General features: G+C 52.3%; 2 protein-coding genes across 13 annotated transcripts in view; both read left to right on the top strand.

Moving 5' to 3' along the window:
• The first annotated feature begins 4,274 nt into the window (after positions 1-4,274).
• Positions 4,275-10,026, top strand: QTRT1 (queuine tRNA-ribosyltransferase catalytic subunit 1). Of its 2 annotated transcripts, XM_012790629.3 has the most exons (10): positions 4,276-4,557; positions 4,797-4,865; positions 4,964-5,102; positions 7,420-7,498; positions 7,568-7,683; positions 8,846-8,984; positions 9,189-9,264; positions 9,379-9,488; positions 9,592-9,679; positions 9,765-10,026. In XM_012790629.3, exons 1-10 carry the CDS (start codon positions 4,315-4,317, stop codon positions 9,915-9,917), a joined length of 1,212 nt encoding a protein of 403 aa, XP_012646083.1. In that variant the 5' UTR covers positions 4,276-4,314; the 3' UTR covers positions 9,918-10,026. The 2 variants fall into 2 exon arrangements, with proteins under 2 accessions (XP_012646085.1, XP_012646083.1); XM_012790631.3 differs by lacking the exon at positions 9,379-9,488 and having other exon boundaries at positions 4,275-4,557.
• A 2,340-nt stretch (positions 10,027-12,366) lies between these two features.
• Positions 12,367-21,042, top strand: part of DNM2 (dynamin 2) — a 78,391-nt gene continuing 69,715 nt past the window's right edge. For 5 of the 11 annotated variants that reach the window (XM_012790625.2, XM_012790620.2, XM_012790626.2 and 2 more), the window contains exon 1: positions 12,367-12,692. In XM_012790625.2, coding sequence (XP_012646079.1) covers positions 12,532-12,692 — 161 coding nt within the window. In that variant the 5' untranslated portion in view covers positions 12,367-12,531. The remainder of the gene's footprint in view (positions 12,693-21,042) is intronic. The other 6 variants (XM_075998109.1, XM_012790627.2, XM_012790623.2 and 3 more) reach the window with 3 other exon arrangements.

Genomic DNA, 21,042 nt, shown 5'->3' with positions numbered 1-21,042 from the left:
AAGAGGTAGCCTTGGCCTTAACAGATACCGTATTCCCTAGACACGGCAGGCCAGGGTGGTCAGGTGTTAGGTAGCCAAAGAAGCAGAGGCTGTAGCAGTTTCAGAACAGCAAGTTCAGGCAACCATTAATCCAACCAGCCAGCCATCCAATCATGTGATCGCATTCCGAAGTCCAGAGGATTCCCTGCAACATAACTGAGGGTTCAGGTAATCAAGAGTTGTGAACAGGTGAGAGGTGGATGAGAAGGGTGCCCTGTAAAGGACAAAGATTCTCAGATCTGGTGAGGTAATAAAATGCTATTTTTGGAACTTAAACTACTGAAAGTCAACATTGGTTGCATATTGGAATCACCTACATTTCTGTTTTTGTTTTTGTAAAAATGGGGTCTCACTATGTTGCCCAGGCCGATCTCAAACTCCTGGCCCCAAGTGATCCTCCTACCTCAGCCTCCCAAAGCACCGGGATTATAGGTATGAGCCACCACACCTGGGTTATAGTTGACTCTTGAGCAGAATGGGTCCACTTGGCTCATGCCTGTGATCCTAGCACTTGGGAGGCCAAAGTGGGAGGATTGCTTGAGCTCAGGAGTTCAAGACCAGCCTGAGCAAGAGCAAGAACTGATCTCTACTAAAAATAGAAAGAAATTAGCCAGACAGCTAAGAATAGAATAAATTAGCCAGGTGTGGTGGTGCGGGCCTGTATTCCTAACTACTTGGGAAACTGAGGCAGGAGGATCACTTAAGCTCAGAAGGTGGAGGTTGCTGTGAGCTAGGCTGATGCCATGGCACTCTAGCCCTGGCAACAGAGTGAGACTCTGTCTCAAAATAAATAATTACAACTCAAGTGAAAATCAACAGAGCAGTCCATAGGTGATTCTAGTGCACTCATATTTTGGGATAATAGGCAGCTGTTGAAAAAACAAAAAGACCATGCACTGAGATGATGTTCCCCGGTGAGCCCGTTTATCCAGGCCTACCCCTAAAGGCCTGGGAAGCAGAGAAGCAGAAGAAAGAGGCTGACATATGCAATTTCTCAGGAAGAAACATTTCATTGGGATTTACAAACAGAACCCATGTCCAGGGCTCACACATTGCAGGGAAGCAGTGTGCAGCCCAACTGAAGTCACCCCTCAAGGAAAGGCAAGAGTGCTGTGTGCATCTGCCTAAGGGCAGGATTTATGGTCAAGGTTGTTCCCATCTAATGACAGGATTTATGTAACAGTAGATAAAGTAGAAATCTTAGAGGCATTCCCAGAACAGGGGTCAATCAGAAGTCAGCATGCTGGCAGGATGCAGTGGCTCATGCCTGTAATCCCAGCACTTTGGAAGGCCAAGGAGACAGGATCACTTGAGTCCCCCAGGAGTTTGAGACTAGCCTGGGCAATATGGTGAGACCCCTTCTCCCATCCAAGTATTTACCAGGCCTGACCCTGCTTAGCTTCCGAGATCAGACAAGATTGGGCATTTAGCATGATATGACCATAGAGAAGACCTCTCCTCTACCAAAAACTAAAAACAAGCAAGCAAACAAAAAAAACCCACCATGATGGATTAGTATCAGAGATGGAAGATGCGTTCGCCTTCACTTATGGGATGGTCTCCAAGGTGCAGACAGAAAGGTAGGTGCAGCCCACCAGGGTAACTAGAGGCCTCCTTTTGTGTAAAAGGGCTACATATATGGTTTTAGCTTTGTATTCGCTTCTGTTTGCATGAAGAAATACTGGAAGGACACAAGAATCTAATAAAACATGCTACCAGAAAGTCTGAGGTAGCAACTGGGTGGATGGGGAAGAGCGAGTTTGTCTTTCACACACTTTCTGAATATGCTGCACACGTTAAAATGTGAAATAGTAAAAATACAGAAAACTGCAAAAAACATAAAAGTGCAGTAAAGTTCAGTGAAGACTGTTATCACAATCCCCAAAGACAACCATTTTGTATTAATGGTCCACCTGAAAAATGTATTTACAAAATTTGAAACAGTAAATTAAGAAAAGAAGTGATTGGTAGTTCAGTCATACTGAATTTTTCTTTTATTTATTTATTTATTTATTTATTTTTGACATAGGGTCTTGCTCTGCCACCCAGGCTAGAGTACAGTGGCATCATCATAGCTCACTGCAACCTCCAACTCCTGAGCTCAAGTGATCCGCCCACTTCAACCTCCCCAAGTGCTGGGACTACAGGTGTGAGCCACCGCACCCAGCCTCCATGTTGAATTTGACTGCCAAATCACCTAAGCTGAGTATTGAAATTTGTCAAAAATGATTCACACATGGGAAAAGATGCTCAGCCCCAGTTGGAATCATGGCAATGCAAATTAAAAACCCAATGAGACACCGTTTCACACAGAATTGACTGGCAAAATTTAAGAGTTCTGAAAATACCAAGAGTTGGCAAAGATGTGATACAAAAGGAGCTTTTTAAAGCTGCTTTGCGGGTGTCAGTTGGTGCAATCACATTGAAAAAAGGTGGCCCTGCTTTGTACAATTGAATATACACCAGGTCTAGGGGCCAGCAATTCCATTACTAGGAATTTTGCAAAGGGGTGCAAGGAGGTCCATGCACAAATGGTCACAGCAGTGTTGTTTATGGTAACCAGAAAACCAAACAAAATAAAACAAAATCCACAAATCTATGAATCCATTGACTGGAGAATGTATAAATAAGCAGTGGTTGGTTTAACTGTCTACCTATTTGTTAGATAGGGCGTCGCTGTTGCCCAGGCTGGAGTGCAGTGGCCTGATCATAGCTCACTACAACCTCAAACTCCTGGGCTCAATCCATCACTGCCTCAGCCTCCCCAGGTGCTGGGATTACAAGTGTGAGCCACCACATCCAGCCAGGAGTGGTTTTTTTTTTTTTTTTCCTTCAATGAAACCTCATGTGTCACCTGAAAGAAGTATTCTGGACATTAGCGTAGGCTGTCAAAATTTCCTGAGGTGCAGCAACAGCAGTGAAACATATTAGCCATCCATGGGGAATTCAGAAAGGATGAATGTTGCAGAAGACAGCCACAGCAAGTGCAAAGGCCCTGAGGTGGGCCTCCTTGAAGGGGCATTTTCCAGGTGGGTGCTCACAGTGGATGCTCCACCAGCCTGGGAAACTGGCATCATTAGACTTCTTACAGGAGAGGGAGCTTGCGGTTCCTAGACGGCTAGTCTTTGCCCAGAGCAGCCCCGTTTAAAACAGTTATACTCTGGTTTCTCTTCAGGTCGCATAAATCTTTGGCCTTTTAGAACCGTTGTTATCTGAGAGGCAATGTTCTGGGTCAGTGGCGCTCTCTGCTGGCGAGGAACGATATCTACTCCATTTCCAAGGAGAACGGTTACTGTATGTTATATAATATTAGCTATTGTTGTTATATATGGAACACAAACAGCGCTCGATAAATTCGTGACCGCGCCTCCTTTACCCCTGTGTGCCATGGAGCCTGGCGCTAGTGGGGGATGCATATACAGGTGGACACTGAATAAATAGGTGAACGAATAAATGTCAGGTTTTGGGTCTTACCCTCCCCTTCTGTAAATCTGTAAATAAAAGCATTCATTCTTTTATTAAATAAACTAATGTTTATTGAGCACTTACCGTCTGCTAGGTCCCTTTCTAAGCTCTTGGGACAAAGCAATGATCAAGATAAGACTAAAAGCCGGGCGCGGTGGCTCACGCCTGTAATCCTAGCACTCTGGGAGGCTGAGGCGGGCGGATTGCTCGAGGTCAGGAGTTCGAAACCAGCCTGAGCAAGACCCCGTCTCTACTATAAAGAGAAAGAAATTAATTGGCCAACTAATATATATATATAAATTAGCCGGGCATGGTGGCACATGCCTGTAGTCCCAGCTACTCGGGAGGCTGAGGCAGAAGGATTGCTTGAGCCCAGGAGTTTGAGGTTGCTGTGAGCTAGGCTGACGCCACGGCACTCACTCTAGCCTGGTCAACAAGCGAGACTCTGTCTAAAAAAAAAAAAAAAAAAAAAAAGACTAAAGCCTGTGCCAGGCACTGTAGAGATCACCGTTCTCATTCAATCTTTACAGCGTCCTTACACGGAGATGATGCAATTCTCTACGTTTTGCGCAGGATCAAGTCGCTGCTCAGAGAGGCTTTGATTGTACGGCACAAAGTGCCAGGAAGGGGATTTATACACAGAACAATTTTGATTCTTCCATTTAGGGCGCTGATAAGCCGGGCCGACGTCCGTTGTCATGGTTCCCTGACGCTCTCCCAGGGCCTCACGCCGGGACGCGCGTCACGTGACCGAGGCCAATATGGCACCGCCCACGCGGTTCCGCAGCTCACGTGGTTCCGGCAGTCAAGATGGCGGCGGCGGCCTCTCCGGCTTCCCTGGATTCGGCTCCGCGGATCATGCGGCTGGTGGCCGAGTGCAGCCGCTCCAGGGCCCGGGCGGGCGAGCTGCGGCTGCCGCACGGGCCGGTGGCCACCCCAGTGTTCATGCCAGTGGGCACGCAGGCCACTATGAAGGGCATCACGGCCGAGCAGCTGGACGCTCTGGGCTGCCGCATCTGCCTGGGCAACACCTACCATCTGGGTCTGAGGCCGGTGGGTGGGGTCTACCCGCGCGGGGCGGTGGCGGAGCGTGGGGAGGCAGGGGGCGTCCTCCGGGCCCCGGCACGCCTCCCACAGTCAATCAACAAACCGTATTGCGCACCCCTGGTGGTCCAGGCCCTGCGCTGGGCGTTAGAGAGCAGCGGGGACACGGGTCTTTCAGCCCCATCCTCCAACACGAGCCCCCAGGGTCGTGCTCGCCCCTAAACTGATATTTTCTCCCCCCAACGCAGGGCCCGGAGCTGATCCAGAAAGCCCACGGTCTCCACGGCTTCATGAATTGGCCCCATAATCTGCTGACGGTGAGGTGGGGTCAGGGCCGGGATCCGAGGACGCTTCTCTGGAGTGAGGGGTCCCCCGTCGCCACCCCGTGACAGCCCTGCGGTGGGGTTTCCCCCAGGACAGCGGCGGCTTCCAGATGGTGTCCTTGGTGTCTCTGTCCGAGGTGACAGAGGAAGGCGTCCGCTTCCGCTCCCCCTACGACGGTGATGAGACCCTTTTGAGCCCGGAGAAGTCGGTGCAGATCCAGAACGCACTGGGTAAGTAGACCCCTGGGAGCCGCCCCTTCTCCTGTCTATTGGGAGGGGAGGGGTGGTGGGCCCCGATCGTTAGGTGCTGTGTGGTTTGGGATCAGTCACTCCTTTTCCTTAGCTTTAGCTGAGCCAGCTCAGTGGGGGATACCTGACCTTGTGAATGCTTTTAGGCCCCTCTGTATTGAGATTCTCTGGCCTCCACGCCTAGCTTTGGGGCTGGGATTCTCCTTGTATTACACCATCCTTGGAGCGTACAGTACACAAGGGATACAGGCGTTGGTGAAAATGTCACAATTAGGAAAAAAGTGCAGGTAGAGGGTATTGTATGTTTCCATTGGTATGAAAAAAAAAATCCAAAACACATATATGATTTGTTTTTATTTGCATAAAACATGTTAGAAAAGAAACCTGGCCAGGTGTGGTGGCTCATGCATGCTTATAATCCTAGCACTCTGGGAAGCTGAGGAGGGAGGATGGCTTGAGGCCAGGAGTTTGAGACCAGCCTGAACAAGAGAGACCCCGTGTCTACAAAAAAATAGAAAGATTAGCTAGGCATGGTGGCATGTGCCTGTAGTCTCAGCTAGGCACCTCCCACTTAGGAGGCTGAGGCAGAGGGATGGCTTGAACTCAGGAGTTTGAGGTTGCAATGTAGCATAGGGTGTTTGAGTCCCTGCTTTGGATTCTTTAGGTATCTACCTAGAAGTGGAATCCCATGGTATATACGCTTCACTTTTACTGGATTCACACTTGAGAATCTTCATACTAAATTGTATTTGTTTTCTAGCCCTTTTTGTTGGTAAGAAACTAAATTGGATTTTTTTTTTTTTTTTTTAGACAGAGTCTCACTTTGTTGCCCAGGCTAGAGTGAGTGCCATGGCGTCAGCCTAGCTCACAGCAACCTCAATCTCCGGGGCTCAGCGATCCTACTGCCTCAGCCTCCCGAGTAGCTGGGACTACAGGCACAAGCCACCATGCCCGGCTGATTTTTATTATATATATTAGTTGGCCAATTAATTTCTTTCTATTTTTATGGTAGAGACGGGGTCTCGCTCAGGCTGGTTTTGAACTCCTGACCTTGAGCAATCCGCCCGCCTCGGCCTCCCAGAGTGCTAGGATTATAAGCGTGAGCCACCGCGCCCGGCCCTAAATTGGATTTTAAGAGAGATTTTAATCATCTCAAGTTTTGCTGCCAAATGAATGTACCGTAGCATATGAAAAAGCACTCCCTTTGTTTTTTTTAATGGATTTTATTTTTTTGAGCAGGTTTAGCTTCACAGCAAAACTGAGTGGAAAGTGCAGGGAGTCTCATGTGCCCTCTGTCCCATACATACAGCCCCCTCCACTGACTTCATCCCCGCTGGAGTGGTGCACTTATTATAGTCGATGAACCTATACCGATATACCATTGTCACCCAATGTGCCTACATTACATTTGAGGTCACTCTTGGTTTTGTACATTCAAGGGGTTTGGACAAATGTATTACGACACAGTCCACCATTGTAGTATTATATAGTTTCGTTGCCTGAAGTTTTGTTTCTTTTAATGTAAAAAAACAAAAAATGGAGAATGAATTCCCATTTCCCCTTTTTGAAATAAGGGTTTTATGCATTTCTTGACCAGTCAGTGCCAAATCATCAGATTTTCCACTATAGTAAAAGGGTTTTTCTCATCTATATTGTTTGTTTGTATGAAGGTCTCTGCATTTGACTTGTTGGATGCCTGAGGCCTTTGTGACAAGGGCTGTTCTGGCCTGTGTGGGGCTGGTTGTGTCTCTGTGTTGTCACTTTATCTTTTTCTCAGTTCCTTGCATTTTTGGGCAGCTGCTAGTTCCATTTGGTCCATAGTTCAACACTAGGGTTCATTGTCAGTGTCCTACATTCTATGGGTTTGGACAAATTTATAGAATGACGTGTATCCACCATCATAGTATCTTGCAGAGGAGTAGAAATCCTGTGTTCTGCCAAAGGCTTTGATCTAGAAAAGTCTCTGGGTGTTGGAATCGTGGGAAAGGAACATTTTGTTCAGGGCTATGCCAGCTTTATTTAAGCTCAGCCGTATTAACGATGTGTGGCTTCCCTGTCTTGTGATGGGGCAGTGAGGAGTCACTTTGCATATTTGGGGATTTTATTCTACGTGACAGGACAGGATTCGAGCTGGGGAGGGCCAAGGTCCCATGCACATTTTGAGCAGCTCCCTCGGGGCTGCCGTGTAAACAGATTGGGAGTCAGCAAGACTCTGGTGGTGGGGGCGTTGGAGGGGTCCAACTTGTCCCCAGCAACAGGGAGGGGCGTCCCAGTGATAGAGCTCCTGTCTCATCCTAAGGCTCGGATATCATCATGCAGCTGGATGATGTCGTCAGCAGCACTGTGACGGGCCCACGTGTGGAGGAGGCCATGTACAGGTGTGTGCATGCCTGTGTCGGGCCAGGGTGTCCCGGTCCTGCAGCCTGGTGACCGGGGCCCTCTTGCAGGTCAATCCGCTGGCTGGACCGCTGCATCGCAGCCCATCGGCGGCCAGACAAGCAGAACCTCTTCGCCATCATCCAGGGTGGACTGGACGCGGATCTCCGGGCCACCTGCCTAGAAGGTGTCATGTTATAATCCCACTCTGCCCTCACACTTCTCCTTCCTCCCTTCCCCTTCCACGAAGTCATTTTTTTTGGGAGACAGAGTCTTACTGTGTCGCCAGGGTAGAGTGCTGTGGTGTCAGCCTAGCTCACAGCAACCTCAGACTCCTGGGCTCAAGTGATCCTCCTGCCTCAGCCTCCCGAGTAGCTGGGACTACAGGTACATGCCACCATGCCTGGCTGATTTTTCCTATTTTTAGTAGAGATGGAATCTCATTTCCCCCAGGCTGGTCTGGAACTCATGAGCTCAAGGGATCCCGGGCCCTGGTCTCCCAGAATGCTGGGATTACAGGTGTGAGCCACCACTCTTTTTTTTTTTTTTTTTTTTTGAGACAGAGTCTCACTTTGTTGCCCAGGCTAGAGTCAGTGCCATGGCATCAGCCTAGTTCATAGCAACCTCAATCTCCTGGGCTCAAGCAATCCTCCTGCCTCAGCCTCCTGAGTAGCCGGGACTATAGGCATGCGCCATCATGCCCAGCTAATTTTTCTATATATATTAGTTGGCCAATTAATTTCTTTCTATTTATAGTAGATACGGGGTCTCGATCAGGCTGGTTTCAAACTCCTGAACTTGAGCAATCCGCCTGCCTCGGCTCCCAGAGTGCTAGGATTACAGGCGTGAGCCACGGCACCTGGTGTCCTGTAAATTTTTTTTTTAAGTTTTTGTAGAGTGCTGTTGCCCAGTCTGGTTTGAAACTCCTGGCCTCCAGTGATCCTCCTGCCTTGGGTCCCCAAAGCCTTGGCAGCAGCCACTCAGCCTGGCAAGCTTCACATATTTTGTTGCAGAAATGTTATGGTATTTGATGACTGGCTATTACTCAACATATGGGATGTTCACTGTTCTCAAATCTGGAAAATTCTGCCCCACATGTGGCCCCAAAGCTTTCAGCTAAAGGAGCGCCTCTGCTCAGGGTAGGAGAGGGTCTTGCGTAAGGCAGGCGCTCGCGAATGGAAGCTGAGACCACCAGCCAGCCCCTCCTCCCAGACAGACCATCTGCCTGTGTCTGTCTCTCTGTCTCTCCCTAAGGGACAGTGGAGGGCCTGGCAGGGTCCTTCCCTGGGAGGAGTACAAGACAGGTTTCCTTTTGTCTGGTCACCCCTCACCTCACCGGGTGCCCTCAGAGATGACCAAGAGGGACGTGCCTGGCTTCGCCATCGGTGGCCTGAGTGGCGGGGAGAGCAAGGCCCAGTTCTGGAAGATGGTGGCTCTGAGCACCTCCCAGCTGCCCAAGGACAAGCCCCGATACCTGATGGGGGTCGGGTACGTTAAGAGGGAGACAGAGGCTCGCCTACGGGGAGAGGATTCCTGGGGACATCCTGCCCTGCTTGGGGAGGAGACTAAGGAGCACGTGGCTGTCCCCTGGGGGCAGTCCTGAGGAAATGTGGCCCAGTCCAGGGGAGTCAGTGTTGGGAGGGGCCTGGGAAGCCGGGGCCGCGGCTAGAGGCTCTCTGCTCCCCCCACCAGCTATGCCACGGATCTGGTGGTCTGCGTGGCTCTTGGATGTGACATGTTTGACTGTGTCTTCCCCACTCGGACTGCGGTGAGGCCCTGGGCAGGGGCTGAGAGGGCGATGGGGTTGGGGTTGGGGGGTTAAGGTAAGGGTGGGGCTCGGGAGGATGGAGACCTGGGTGACCCACCTCCCCCCCCCCCCCAGCGCTTTGGCTCCGCCCTGGTGCCCACCGGGAACCTGCAGTTGAAGAAGAAGCTGTTCGAGAAGGACTTCAGCCCCATAGACCCCGAGTGTACCTGCCCGACCTGCCAGAAGTAGGCAGGATGGTGGTGGGAGGGCTGAGGAGGAGAGAGGGTGTGGATGGGGCCAGGGCGGGCTCTGCTGAGCTGTTCCCCCACCCCCACCCCCCGTCCGCAGGCACAGCCGGGCGTTCCTGCATGCACTGCTGCACAGCGACAACACGGCCGCCCTGCACCACCTCACTGTGCACAACATCGCCTACCAGGTGGGCCAGTGCCCCGGGATAGGGAAGGGCAGTCAGGGGCCTCCTCCCGGGTGCCAGTTGCTGACGCCGACACCCCTCCCTGCAGCTGCAGCTGATGAGCGCCATGCGCGCCAGCATCGTGGAGAAGCGCTTCCCTGAGTTCGTGCGCAACTTCATGGGCACCATGTACGGGGACCCCACCCTCTGTCCCACCTGGGCCACCGAAGCCCTGGCTTCCGTAGGAATCACACTGGACTGACCTGGCGCTGGGGAAGGGAGCAAGGGGCTGGAGCATACCAAACGGTTTTTGTTTCTTTTGGAATTTTTTTTTTATTCTAACTTAAAGAGTGTGTCTGTGTCTTCTTGCAGAGGTGGTTTGTCTTGGTCCCTTACCTGGTCTCAGTGTCACTGCGTGAGGGTGCCTCCCCTTCCCACTGATAATAACAAGCAAGCATGGTGGCAGCTGGGGACTAGAAACCACTGGGCACAGCCCAGCATGTAGGGTTTGCCCCCAGAGTGGAAGCTGCATCCCTTTTCCTGGGCCCAGGTCCTCCTGCCACCTTAGTGGTGGCCACTGTTGTCATCCCCATTTTTGCAGGTGAAGAGACAGGCCTGGGGAGGGGAAGTAGCTTGCTCAAGATCATTACCATCAAGGAAGTGGTAGCTTGGCTTTAGTGCTCACGCTTTGACCTCGACTCTGCAGATACTTGGCCCAATCTCACTCTCAGCAAACACAGTGTTGACAATAGGTGTGATCTAGCGGGTGCCCACACTGTGCCTGGCACTATTCTAAGTGGCAGTCATATGTATTTAATTCTTGCAACTTTGTGATGTATGTATAGTTATGTTCCCACTTTACAGAGGACACTGAGGTTCAGAAGAATGAAGTCACTTGGTCATTATCACTGTCTTAGTCCTTTTGGGCTACTGTAACAAAATATCATAAACTGGGTGGCTTATAAATAATAGAAATTGGTCTGGTGTGGTTTAATCCCAGCACTCTGGGAGACTGAGGCAGGAGGATTGCTTAAGGCTAGGAGTTCAAGACCAGCTTGGGCAACATAGACCTCAGCTCTACAAAAATATTAAGAAAAACAATCAGCCAGGCGGAGTGGCTCGGGTCTATAGTCCCAACTACTCACAAGGCTGAGGCAGGGGGATGGCTTGAGCCCAGGAGTTCAAGGCTGCAGTGAGCTATGATGATGCTACTACAATGCAGCCTGGGCAACAGAGCACAACCCCCTTTCTACAAAAAGTAAAATAAAATAAGCAGAAGTTTATTTCTCACAGTTCTGGAGCCTGGGAGAGTCAGATCTAAGTGCTAGCAGATTCAGTGTCTGGCTGGGACCTGCGTCTTAGATGGCCATGTTTTCTCTAATCTCAGATGGTGTAAGGGGCAAGTCAGCTCTCTGGAGTCTCTTTTATAAGAGCCTGAATCCCATTTATGGGGGCTCTGCTCTTATGACCTAAATCACCTCCCAATTGCTCCCACCTCCAAAGAACATCATATTGGAAAATAGGTTTCAACATATGATGCTTGGGGGTCACAAGTAGTCAGGCCACAGCAATCATCCAGTAAATAAACAGGCCCAAGATCTAACCCAGATAATTTTTTCTATTAATGTGAACACTTTGAGAGGCTGAGGCGGGAGGATCTTCTAAGCTCATAAATTGTAGATTAGCCTGGGTCACACAGTGAGGCCCCGTCTCTAGAAAAAGTACAAAAAATTAGCTGAGTGTAGTGGCGCCGGGTTGTAGTCCCACCTACTCAGGAGGCTGAGGCAGGAGGATCGAGGTTGCAGTGATCTACGATCGCGCCACTGCACTCCAGTCTGGAGGACAGAGGGAAATGCTGTCTCTTAAAGTAAGGAAAGAAAATCCATGGTGCACTAAAGATGAAGAAGCGGCACGTGAGCAGAAAGGGTTAAGCATTTGCAAGGCGTGGAGCAGGGCATTAGAGGCCTCGCTCCCCTCTGCAAAGTGCATTGCGCCCTTGCTCCCAGAGGTGGTTTGCAGGCTGTGAGCAAAGATGGATTTTGGGACTTGTAGTTTTCTCCAGAGCCCGGAAACTCAGAAGTGACGATCACCGGGTGCTACCACAAGGTGTCGCCCTTCGGCGAGTTCTGTGGGTCTTTTCCTGCATTTCGGAAGACTGTTGAAGACATCCTACAATCACAAGGAAGAACGGGACTTTCTTGGATTGACAGATACAGTTCTCAATCAGAGTCAAGATTCTGATGTTAAAACCCGCCCTCTTTTGCCTTGTTGGCTGAAGGAACGAAGTGATATTTATATAAGCCAATGGGAAATTCTTAGGGAACTAGGTAGTGTCAAGTGACTAATCAATGTCTAAGGATTGATTCTTAACACCATTGGCCAACTTTCGACTGGCGGGTCTTCTAGCCAATAAGACAGTCAAACTCGGCCAATGGGCGGAGCCAATGTGCCTTTTCCCGAAACACCGCCTACCGGCGTTGACAAATCGATGTCCACAGCTATTGGTTCTTGCACAACAGTGACAGTTCTTTCGTCCAATGAGCCCGTGAGACGGTCCCCAGCGGGAAGGCTTACTCAGCCGTAGGCCCGTGCTTCGCTTTGATTGGCTCATGCTTCTGAGTGGCTGCGCCGGCGGCCAATTGGAGGCAGCGCGAGGGCTTTGGGCGCAGCCCCGGGCCCGGGGCGGGAGGTCGCTTGGGTCGGGTGTCGCCTGAGAACCGGATGAGGCGGCGACCGTGAGGCCGAGCCGGGAGCGGGCGTCGCGCCGAGGCCCGGGCGGGCGGGGAGCAACGGCCGTAGACGCCGCGGGGCCGGGTCGTTGAGGGTCGGGAGCGGGCGGGGAGCGCGGGGCGCTCGGGCCGGGGGCCGCCGGCGCCATGGGCAACCGCGGGATGGAAGAGCTGATCCCGCTGGTCAACAAGCTGCAGGACGCCTTCAGCTCCATCGGCCAGAGCTGCCACCTGGACCTGCCGCAGATCGCCGTGGTGGGCGGCCAGAGCGCCGGCAAGAGCTCGGTGCTGGAGAACTTCGTGGGCCGGTGAGCGAGCGCGCCGGGACCGCGGGCGGGCGGGCGGGCGGGCGGCGGCCTAGGGCGCGGAGGGCGGACCGGGAATGGCGCGCCCTGCGCCGCCGGCGTAACTGCGGCGCTTGCGTGCCCGCGACGGGGACGGGGACAGGGAGGCGGGTCCTGCGGATCGCCCCGGGCGGAGGTCTCCCTGCAGGGGCTGGGGAGCCGGTGCCGACCCCAGGCGCGGTCTCAGGGGCCGGGAGCTGTGGGACAGGAGGTGCAGTGGACCCTTGCCGTCTGTCTGGTCCTAGCTTTTTTGCATCAACTGTGCCATCTGGTCGCCTGTGGGTCAGGGGTAGATTCACCTTCTCCTCTGTCTGGCTGTCTGTCGGGGTGAATCCTGCTACCTAAGTATCTGTCGGGACGACCCCTGCAGTCTTGCTGGCTGTTCATTTATCTGGAGCAGCCTCCGCCGTCTGGTTGGCTGTGTCTGTGCTGGGCAGGTACCCCCCGCCCCACCACGACCATTTGGCTTTCCATCTGTCCAGTCCCACCTGGCGGCCCCCTGCTGTCTGGCTAGCTGTCTAGGCTGACCTCTGCTGTCTGGCCGCCCATCCATGCCTCTCGCAGACTTCAGCACTTAGCAGTCTCACTGTGGGGGTGGCCCCAACTGGCCTCCGCTGTCTGAGTGGCTGGCTGGACCCTGGGGGACCCTATATTGTCCCGTCTCGCAGGCCGAGTCTTCAGCTTGGTCCGTGGTGAAAGCTGGTTCCTCTCTTCCAGGTGAATCCTGCTGTCTCTCTGTCTGTCCCACCTGGTGTCTATCTCCTAGTCTTTCCGTCACTGCCTTTGACTGTCTGGCCCAACCCTCTGGCAGGGAGTGAGGAGAAGGGAGCTGAAGGATAAAGCTTGAGCCCCCCCTCCACTTTCCCTCTCAATTGGAAGTAGAACCCTGGGGAGAACTTTCTCTAGGATTCTTTCCTGGTCCTTGTCAGGGTGCTCCAGGGAACACAGGGGCCAGCCCCCCAGCTACAGCCTGCAAGTCACAGGCCTTCCTTGCAGCCTGGGAAGGGGCTTCTCGCCCAATCAGGCCTCAGTGGCAAGGGCTGGGATGTAGCTTTCCCTGGGCAGCCCTGAGAAGCCTCAGTGTGCCCATCTGTCTAGTGGGCAAATTCCACTCCCTGGGCTGTTTCCAGCATTCAGGAAGCAATTGAATGAGAACAGTCTTCCCCTCCCCCCTTGCCTTTCCATCTCTCAGATGGGCGGCCACTTCCCCATTCCAGGAAGTACTCCATTTGTGAAGGTGTGGCTGCCACATGATAACCTCCTCCTTGTCATCATTGTTGTTGTTATTGCTGGTATCAGTGCTAAGGGTTATGTTCATCCAGCTGGCTCCAGGCTGAGTTCTTTCTTGGTTGGGCATCTTGAATCCCTCGGTAAACAGTAGGGTGGAGGTTCTGTTATCATCCCTATCTTGGAGATGAGCTGGAAGGAGGAAGGACTGGCTGTTCACTCAAGGCCACCAGCCTGGCACAGGGCAGAGCCCGGCTCGATGCCCAGCCCTGCCCCTGCTGTCCAGAGCTCTGGGGCTTTGCTCTTAAGGGATGTGAATTTCCTTCTTTGCTGCTTGGTTGCGGTCTGTCTCCTGTGGCAGAAAGGTGTGGACTTGGGTCAGCCGGGGCTGGCCTGTCTCAGGCTGGGCTGGGAGCCCCTCTGAGTGGCAATCTTCCTTCCTGCCCGGCCTTCTGGTGGGGGCATCTGTAAAGCTCTGTTTTATTTGCTTTGTGATCTTACACAGGTTGGTGTCTCCAAGCCTCAGTTTCCCCTCCTAAAAATGGGGCAGTGATCCCTCAGCAAGACTGTTGCAAGGATGCAGTGACATGGTACCATTGAAATGCTTGCTTAGGCTGGGCTCGGTGGCTCACGCCTGTCATCCTAGCACTCTGGGAGGCGGAGGCAGGAGGATCGCTCAAGGTCAGGAGTTTGAAACCAGCCTGAGCAAGAGTGAGACCCCGTCTCTACTACAAACAGAAAGAAATTAATTGGCCAACTAATATATACAGAAAAAATTAGCCGGCATGGTGGCGCATGCCTGTAGTCCCAGCTACTTGGGATGCTGAGGAAGTAGGATTGCTTGAGCCCAGGAGTTTGAGGTTGCTGTGAGCTAGGCTGACGCCTCGGCACTCTAGCCCAGGCAACAGAGTGAGACTGTCTCAAAAAAAAAAAAGAAAGAAAGAAAGAAATGCTTGCTTAGCACAGCGCCTGGCACAAGTACTACCACTTAAGCGTGATGAGGGTGGCATTGCTGTGATCCTTGTTTTACAGACCGGGAAAGAAAGGCTCAGAGAGCTGAACAGAGCGCTCTTGACTGTTAGTGAGGAATTAGGGACCCTGGGTTGGGGACACAGGTCTCCCTCCCATCCCCCCCCTCCTCATTCCCTCTGCCCATCGCTTTTCCCTCCTGCGCACCCTGGCATCTGGCGGCTGCCAGCTACTACCAGGCTGGCTCCTGTGGCAACCTTCTAGAATTTGTTTGTTAAAAGCATTAATTCAATGCCTTGCTTGGAATCCCACTCGATACTTGCTTGTGAATTTGGCCAAACTGAGCCAAGAACATGTTTCCTCCCTGGCCTTGGAAATGTGTGTCGTGAGCATCTTGGCTGACTGCCAGGTGTGAGCGGGAGAGTGTGTCAAGGGCCTGTGTCCAGGCCAGGCACCTGGGCGTCTGCACAGGCCGCTTGGTGTCATTGTCATTATCCCCTCCTTGTGGATTTTCTAAGAATGTGGTCCGAATGGGAATGGCCCAGTTAACTCAGCCCTGTGTACAGTTCTGTGTGTGTGTGTATTGGGGGGGGGGATTGCAGATTGCTGGCCCTGGGGGCTGCTTGCCTTCTGAGTCTTTTGTTTCACCTGCATGGCATTCAGAAATTTGCTTTTTTTTTTTTTTTTTTTTGAGACAGAGTCTTGCTTTGTTGCCCAGGCTAGAGTGAGTGCCGTGGCGTCAGCCTAGCTCACAGCAACCTCAAACTCCTGGGCTCAAGCAATCCTGCTGCCTCAGCCTCCCGAGTAGCTGGGACTTCAGGCATGTGCCACCATGCCCAGCTAATTTTTTTTTCTATATATATTAGTTGGGCAATTAATTTCTTTCTATTTTTAGTAGAGACGGGGGCTTGCTCAGGCTGGTTTCGAACTCCTGACGTCGAGCAATCCGCCTGCCTCAGCCTCCCAGCGTGCTAAGATTACAGGCGTGAGCCACCGCACCCGGCCTAGAAATTGTTTTTAATGAGCTGCCAATATTTAAAGATTAGATTTCACATCAAAATCCAGATTTCCGCGGGGCTCGAGTGCACCCAGATCTTTAGAGTTTAGTGGTGGAGCATGCAGACTCTGAGCCCAAAGCCTGACTCCATTGTGGTTGACTGTGTGACTTTGGCTCTCTGGGCCTCAGATTCCTTTCCTGTAAGGTGCGGGTGATCACTGGACGTCCCCCTGCCGGGGACTGGATGAGCAAACACGTGCTGAGTGCATGGGCCCCACACCGGTGCCACCGCTGTTAGAAGCATCATCTGGCCTTGCAGGGCCTACATCTGTCCTGGCACCAACTGCTTGGATTTCAGAAGCAGCCACCACTGTCCCCTGAGACTAGGAGTGGCCACTTGAGCTGCCACAGTCGCCACCACTCCCTAGCACCCGCCCAGGCCCAGTTGACATTTGCCTGGAGCCTCATGCCCCCGGGAACCTTTGAGTTTGAGGTCCCTGGTTTATCTGCCCTGTCCCAGCAGATAGACTTGGAGCCCTAAGGAGAAGGGCATGGCTCCCTCTTGACACTTGTCATTCAACCTCAGTGGCTGGCACAAGGGAGGAGCTTGGGGGAGGAGCTTGGAAATTCCCTGCCCCGCCCCCATCCTGAGAAGGGCAGAAGAGGCTGGTGGGGGGCCCAGCTCACACTGCACCTGCCGCCCTGAGTCCCGTGAGGTTCCCCTGACTAAGGTTCAATTTCCTGAGCTAGGAAACCTGGCTGTTAACACAGCAGATAGGATCTCTTTCAACTCACGGGGCTGATAAAGTCACCTGGTGCCTTGTCGTGGCATGCTTGTGAGATCTTGGGCCAGGGACTTCATTCCTCCTGTTCAAGATGGGAATTATACCAGCACTTCTTTCTTAGGGTTCACTAGGGATTTAGTGAGCCCCTTTGCGGTGCTGGGGACAGTGTGACGCACAGCAGAAGCACTCAGAACCTCGGGTCTTGTTCGTCCGTTCATTGAAAACTCTTTTTCTTTTTTTTTTTTTTTTTTTTTTTTTGAGACAGAGTCTCACTTTGTTGTCCAGGCTAGAGTGAGTGCCGTGGCGTCAGCCTAGCTCACAGCAACCTCAAACTCCTGGGCTCAAGTGATCCTCCTGCCTCAGCCTCCCGAGTAGCTGGGACTACAGGCATGCGCCACCATGCCCGGCTAATTTTTTTTTTTTATATATATATCAGTTAGCCAATTAATTTCTTTCTATATATAGTAGAGACGGGGTCTCGCTCTTGCTCAGGCTGATTTTGAACTCCTGACCTTGAGCAATCCGCCCGCCTCAGCCTCCCAAGAGCTAGGATTACAGGCGTGAGCCACAGCGCCCGGCCTGAAAACTCTTTTTCTTGTGTGACTAGGGACATAGCCCTGAGCAAGTTACCAGAACCCCTGCCCTGGGGGAGCTGGCCTTTACGCAGGGGCAGATAAAGGAGACACATGGCAGAAGGTGACATGTGAGATGGGAAAAATGGTTAAAGGAATATGATAAATCAGGGAGAGCTCTCTGTGGGGAAAACTACATTTTGTTTGTGGGTTTTTTTGTTTTGTTTTGTTTTGAGACTGGGTCTAGCTCTGCTGCCCAGGCTGGAGGGCAGTGGCGTTATCATAGCTCACTGCAGCCTCCAACTCCTGGGCTCCAGCGATCCTCCTGCCTCAGCCTCTGAGTAGCTGGGACTACAGGCATGCACCACCATGCCAGGCTAATTTTTCCATTTTTTTGTAGAAACAGAAGTCTCACTCTTGCTCAGGCTGGTCTGGAACCAGGGAGATGCAGGTAATCCTGAGAGCCACTGCCTGCTCCTTGGTGGGCACCAGACCAATGCATGTCAGATGACTTTTGGCTCATGTCCTTGCTAGACTCAGGGTCACGTGATCTGCCCCCTGGGCTGGTTTGTCCCTTACCAGATCTTAGGAATTTAGAGCCACTTGGAAACGATGGCTTCTGTTTGCACTTGGGCAGAAGCAAATGGCATCTCGGAAATGCCATGGAAGGTTCTGCCCAGGCGGTCTGTAGTACTTAGGCCTCAGGACAGGAAGAGTCCAGAAATGTCTGTGGGAATGTGGCTGTTCCTGGTGTTGCCACACACCACACAAGTGACCTCACTTCTCTGGGCCTCAGTTTCCTCCTCTGGAAATGGCATCGTGGCGGTCTCTACCTCCTGCGAGTGGACTGAGAATCATGTGTGCAAATCCTCGTGAAAGGGGTGACATGTGTGATTTAGATGGTTAGCTCCTTTAGCCTGGATTGGAACTCTGATGATTGTTAATTTCTTTTTCCGTAAAGGAAAGGGACTCATCGCTACTTTGGTCACGTAAGTGACACTTTGTGTTGCGTGCACACATAACACACACACAATTGGAGTGTGTATCGGTGCAGGCGACGTTCTGATCCAGGGATACAGCCACGATCAGGACACATCCTGTCCCCCAGATCTCAAAAGGTTGGCTGGAGACTGTTCCTGGTTCATTTTTAAACGGAATCCTGGCTGTAAACAAATAATTTGGCCATGAGAGATATTTACACCCATTTCGCGTATGGTGCTGGGAAATTGGGAGCAAAAATGTCCAACAATAGGGGATTTGGCTGGACAGACAATGCGTCCAGACAACCGACTGTGAAATAGCTACTGAGAGGGATCTAGAAGAATATTTAATGACCCAGAAAGCTGAGTAAGACCCGTTAGGAGCCAGACTGAATGGGCCATGTGATCCCATCTTCTTTTTTTTTTTTCTTTTTTAAAGTTGTATTTGCTTAGTCAAAAGCCCAGAAAGATGTACACCACCCTAACCCCACACGTGAATTGTTTCCCCATGTGATTCTTGGTTTGTTTTTGCTCATTTGGGGATTATGTTTGTAACCAGGAAGACAGATTTCTTCAAAGCTCAGCTCTGGACTAAGTGCTTTTGTGGGGTTATTTGCCCGTCGGTAATGGTTTTCGCTAGGTACACAGCCCTGAAATCCCCTGGTAATAAGCTGGTTTGGTTCTGGGTGAGGGCAGAGAATGGCCTCGTGGATGTTTCTAGATTCAGCTTTGCTTTCCAAGGAGGCCTGGGAGGAAGGGGCTGGCCACCGAATGGAACCCTGTCTCTCTCTCTCCCAGCGGTGGCATTTGGCTCAGAGCCACATCTGCCAAGGTTTTGCCTGATTTGAATGAAAATGCTGAAATTATAGGCTCCTCAACCGCTGGGGAAAAAATGAGAATGTCATCTAAACCTTAATTCCTGGGGTTGCCAACTACATGCTGTAATTAAGCCCTTATTGTGTCAAAGCTTTGGAAAAATTCAAGCCAATAATGAGATATTTATAGGGCATTAGCGATGATCTGAATACAGGGAAAGTGGCCCTGCCTTCTAAGCAAGATGGCACACGAGAGGCAAGACGCATGCTTCCGGGTGTGTTCTAGATTTTTCTCTTCATGTCGGGAGCTAAGTCCTGCTGGGGGCTTGGGAATTTTCCCCTGGAGAGTCACCTTTAGCTTGAACAGAGAGCTGGGTGACTATTTCAGTTTCATCTGCTGCTGGTTGCGTATGACACATTGAGAGCTGATGTTGGTGACAGTGACTCTGTGCCATGCATGGGGACTTATGTGTAAAATCTGATCACATGGCCCTAGCAGCCCAGGAGCTGGGGCAGCTTCTGCTCTTAGCATCCCTGGTTTACAGGTGGGGAAACTGAGGCCAGAGATGGGGGCACTGGCCTGAAGTCGCAGGGAGGAGTACAGGGAGCTGGAGCTTGCATTGGGCCTGTGTCCTCTAGAGCTGGACATCGGGGGACAGCAGGGATGGGAAGATGTGGGCCTGCCTGTTGGCAGTGGGGCCACCGTGGCACTTATACCAAGGATGGGGCTGAGATTACGAACACAATGACTTCGGGCATATGCGATGCTTTGAGGGTGTTAGTTGTGTGTCCCACTGGCGTGCCAGGTGCTGGGGATGTAGTGGGGACCGGGCTGGACAGAGAACAGGTGACCAGTTAAATGAGCAGGGAGGGAACAGCAGACAGAGGCGCCCGTGCGTGCCCTGCCCGCTGCGTGCACGAGGCACAGGAGAGTCAGGACACGTCAGATGCCTGCTTTTGCTAAATTTTAATTGTGCAAGGAGAGCGGGGAGACAGCACTCTAGTAAAAAGGGAAACTAACAGATGGGGAGGAGCACATCGCCCACCCGTTCTCCCGGCTGCACGCGGGAACGCCATTGTCAGTTTGAGGCATCCCCTGCCAGCCCGCGCTCGTGTTCTTGTACGTGTGGACGTGGCCGTCCCTGTAGAGAACATTAGTGTGCGGCACTGACTGTTACGCGTGGTTCTTTTTCGGCGTGTTTTCCTTCCCAAACTGGGGTCACCCATTCGTGTCATTCAGCAAATTGCTTTCCGAGCACTCGGCACATCTTTGAGGTCTTTCACTGTTGGTGTCTTCCTAACTGCGCTTGGAGCGCCCTGACTGCCCCCGAGGGGTAAGGGATGGCGGTGACGGGGTGGCATGGAGCAGTCGCTGTGCCTGTTCCAGGGACAAATGATAGCACCTTCCTTGCTCTGTGATCCTCGCTGGGGCCTTGGCACAAGGCGCCTCACCCGCTTTGAGGCCGGTGCTTGAACCTGCGGACCGATAATGAAACTGAGGCACACAGCTTGCCCAGGATGCTGGGGGTTTTGAGTGGTTAGACTCGAACCCAGAGCCTTGGACCTGAGACCCGCTGGCCTGTACCTCACCGCTGGCTTATGAGAGTTTCCAACCTTCTGTGTCTTTGGCAGCGTCCCTGTGTGCCAGGCACTGAGTACTGGGCGTCCCCTGGGGTCGCCCCCTGCATGGACGAGGCAGCTGGGGGTCTCCAAGGCCCCTCTGCACCCACTTGTTCACTCGCCACTGAGGCGGGGTTGGAGTGGGGACGTCACAGCAAGGGAGACCAGAAGCTCCTGGCCCTCAGAGGCACATTCTAGCGGCAGGTGGCTGGGGCAGTGCGCAGGGTGGACGCCCGTTCTGGGAGTCTTGCAGCGGGAGCGTGTCAGGGAATACTTGGAAGAGGCGGCCAGTCTTCCCGTTGCGGTGACAAGAATGGGCAGAAGCAGAGAGGTGACACGCTGAGCTTGT

The sequence above is a fragment of the Microcebus murinus genome, chromosome 27, assembly GCF_040939455.1.
Source record: "Microcebus murinus isolate Inina chromosome 27, M.murinus_Inina_mat1.0, whole genome shotgun sequence".
Taxonomy (NCBI): Eukaryota; Metazoa; Chordata; class Mammalia; order Primates; family Cheirogaleidae; genus Microcebus; species Microcebus murinus.
This window is presented reverse-complemented; position numbering and strand designations above follow the sequence as displayed.

Excerpts from the sequence above, each read along its gene's own strand:
- QTRT1 (XM_012790629.3), top strand. The coding sequence starts at position 4,315 with ATGGCGGCGGCGGCCTCTCCGGCTTCCCTGGATTCGGCTCCGCGGATC. Across the intron at positions 8,985-9,188 it reads CGATACCTGATGGGGGTCGG|CTATGCCACGGATCTGGTGG; the intron begins GTACGTTAAGAG and ends TCCCCCCACCAG. Across the intron at positions 9,680-9,764 it reads TGCACAACATCGCCTACCAG|CTGCAGCTGATGAGCGCCAT; the intron begins GTGGGCCAGTGC and ends CCCTCCCTGCAG.